This window comes from Amaranthus tricolor, chromosome 3 (genome assembly GCF_026212465.1).
Source record: "Amaranthus tricolor cultivar Red isolate AtriRed21 chromosome 3, ASM2621246v1, whole genome shotgun sequence".
Taxonomy (NCBI): Eukaryota; Viridiplantae; Streptophyta; class Magnoliopsida; order Caryophyllales; family Amaranthaceae; genus Amaranthus; species Amaranthus tricolor.
This window is the reverse complement of record NC_080049.1, coordinates 6,596,145-6,598,606: the sequence shown is the minus strand read 5'-3', so window position 1 is coordinate 6,598,606 and position 2,462 is coordinate 6,596,145. Positions and strand designations below refer to the sequence as shown.

The 2,462-nt window shown below is 34.6% G+C and overlaps 1 protein-coding gene across 1 annotated transcript; it reads left to right on the top strand.

Annotated features, from left to right (window-relative positions):
* The first annotated feature begins 611 nt into the window (after window positions 1-611).
* LOC130808281 (uncharacterized mitochondrial protein AtMg00810-like) lies at window positions 612-1,052 on the top strand. Its single transcript, XM_057673761.1, has one exon. The coding sequence runs from the start codon at window positions 612-614 to the stop codon at window positions 1,050-1,052; it is 441 nt and encodes a 146-aa protein (XP_057529744.1).
* The last annotated feature ends 1,410 nt before the right edge of the window (window positions 1,053-2,462 follow it).

The window sequence follows — 2,462 nt, the reverse complement described above, 5'->3', positions numbered from 1 at the left end:
GAGATACAAGGCCAGACTCGTTGCCAAATGTTTTCATCAAAAACACGGTATTGACTTCCAAGAGAGTTTCTCACCCGTTGTTCGATTTACTACTGTGAGATGCCTTATTGCTTTAGTTGTCAGTTGTCAATGGCCAATATTTCAGCTCAACGTCAACAACGCCTTCCTTCATGGCGACCTTCATAAGGATGTTTATATGCAAATCCCTGATGGTTTGAATTGTTCTCCACATTTGGTTTGTAAGCTCAAAAAATCTCTTTACGAGCTTAACCAAGCCTCAAGAGAATGGTTCTCCAAGCTCACCACTGAACTTTTCATTCAAGGGTATACCCAATCCAAGAATGACTACTTAGTTTTTACGAAGCGCACAGATACTTCAATCACTATATTGGCCATTTATGTTGATGATATTATCATCACTGGGGATAACATCTCTATCATACAGTTCACTAAAGCTCATCTACATAAAATTTTTAGAATCAAAGATTTAGGGAAAACTCAACTATTTTCTTGGATTTGATGTTACATATACTGAGGATGGTCTTGTTCTGAAACAAAGGAAATTTACACATGATTTACTAAAAGATTCTGGTTTGGAATCCTTCAAACCAATGGTCACACCCTTACCTCTCAACCTCAAACTTCAAACCAATGATTCCCCTCTATATTCCAACCCCGCCCTCTATCGATCATTCATTGGTAAACTAAACTTCCTGACTAATACCCGTCCTGACCCTTCTTTTTCCATTCAAGCTCTAAGCCAGTTTATGCAAAACCCCACACAAAACCATTTCAAGGCTTTAACCCATACCTTAAACTATGTTGTTGCCACATCCGGTAAAGGTATTCTCCTCAAGGACAGTGACTCACTAAAGCTCCAAGCATATTTTGACTCTGATTGGGGTGCATGTTTAGACACACAACGCTTTGTGACCGGTTGTGTTATACTCTTTGGTAATTCACCAATCAACTGGAAGTCAAAGAAACAATGCACCGTTTCAAAGTCATCATCTGAAGCGAAATACAGAGCTATGGCAGCCAGTAACAGTTGAGTGTGATAACAAATCGGCTTTACAAATGGCCCAGAATCCAATCCTTCACCACTGTACCAAACACCTAGCCATCGACTGCCATTTTACACGTGAGAAGGTCCTTGAAGGTTTGTTTGAGCTACGATATGTCCCCACTAATGAACAATTGGCCGATGTCCTAACAAAAATTATACTTTCACAGCAGCTGCAAAAATTGATATCCAAGCTTAGTATGACTACCATCACCCCACACTTGAGGGGGGATGATGAGGATATTGAATGTAGCCCAGACATTCGATAATATTCTTCACTACTGCTTCACATTGTATCTTGTTATTTTTCAGTTTCTGTTTTTTACTAACTAATGGTTAGTTATTTTAACTCCTTAACCATGGTTAGTTATATATTTGTTATATTAGTTTCCTATATAAAGGGTTCTAGTTTACTCTTGCATAATAATAATAGAGTTTGTTTCTTTTGTTCACTGTGTTCCTTATACTTTATATTCTGTTATTCCATCAAAGCTTAGTTTCCTCATTCTATCACAACCTGAATATAATAGTGAAAAGGTTTGTCGGCCTTGCAAGAGTTCGCCTTTGAAACACCCTCACACAAATAATAGACTTGAGCAACGCCAACACCTAAGGCCTTCCAAGAGTCACCCATGTTATATTGTTTGTTATGTTTGAATATTCCTTAAATGGAGAAAATTGATTTTTCATGGATATAAAGATGTTTGAGATCTTATTAAATTCCTTTCGATTTATAGAATTTTAATATTATGTATTTTTATAAATTTTTATAAGTGTATTTATAATTACTAAGGCTCTAATTGTACTTGAAAAATATGAAAAAACCTAATATAACAAATATTTGTTGATATTTTTGCGAAAAATTGATTATTTTACCCTTATTGCTTTTTACGGAAAAATAAATAAATATGATTGTGATACATGTCACTATTTAGTAGCATATTAGTTACATTATATGCTGGCTGTTTTAGTAGATTCAGAGGGTAGGAAGCCATGGTTTATGGGAAACTAAGGATGAAAGTGAAAATATTTTTTCTTTTTTGTAGGTGAAAATGAAGTGAGACTTGGTTAGGATTTAGGACTCTTTATGTTAAGTAGCCCCACCAAAAATAAGTAACTCAAATGCAGACCAAAAATGTTCATTGAATTTGAACAAGTAAGACATTTTCTTTTTGGAAATCATATATATGAATAAGGGGATAAGATTCTATTTGTCCACAACTTTCAAGTACTTGATGTAGCTACAATGGGTTAGCCGTTAATTCTGTCTCCCACATTACTTCTCTATCCCAATTGATCTACAATATTTAAATTCTCTATAAAAATTGAATTTATATGAAAAAAATAAGGGATTAAAATATATAGATTAAATAAAAGATAGAAATAGTTTTTGTCCAAA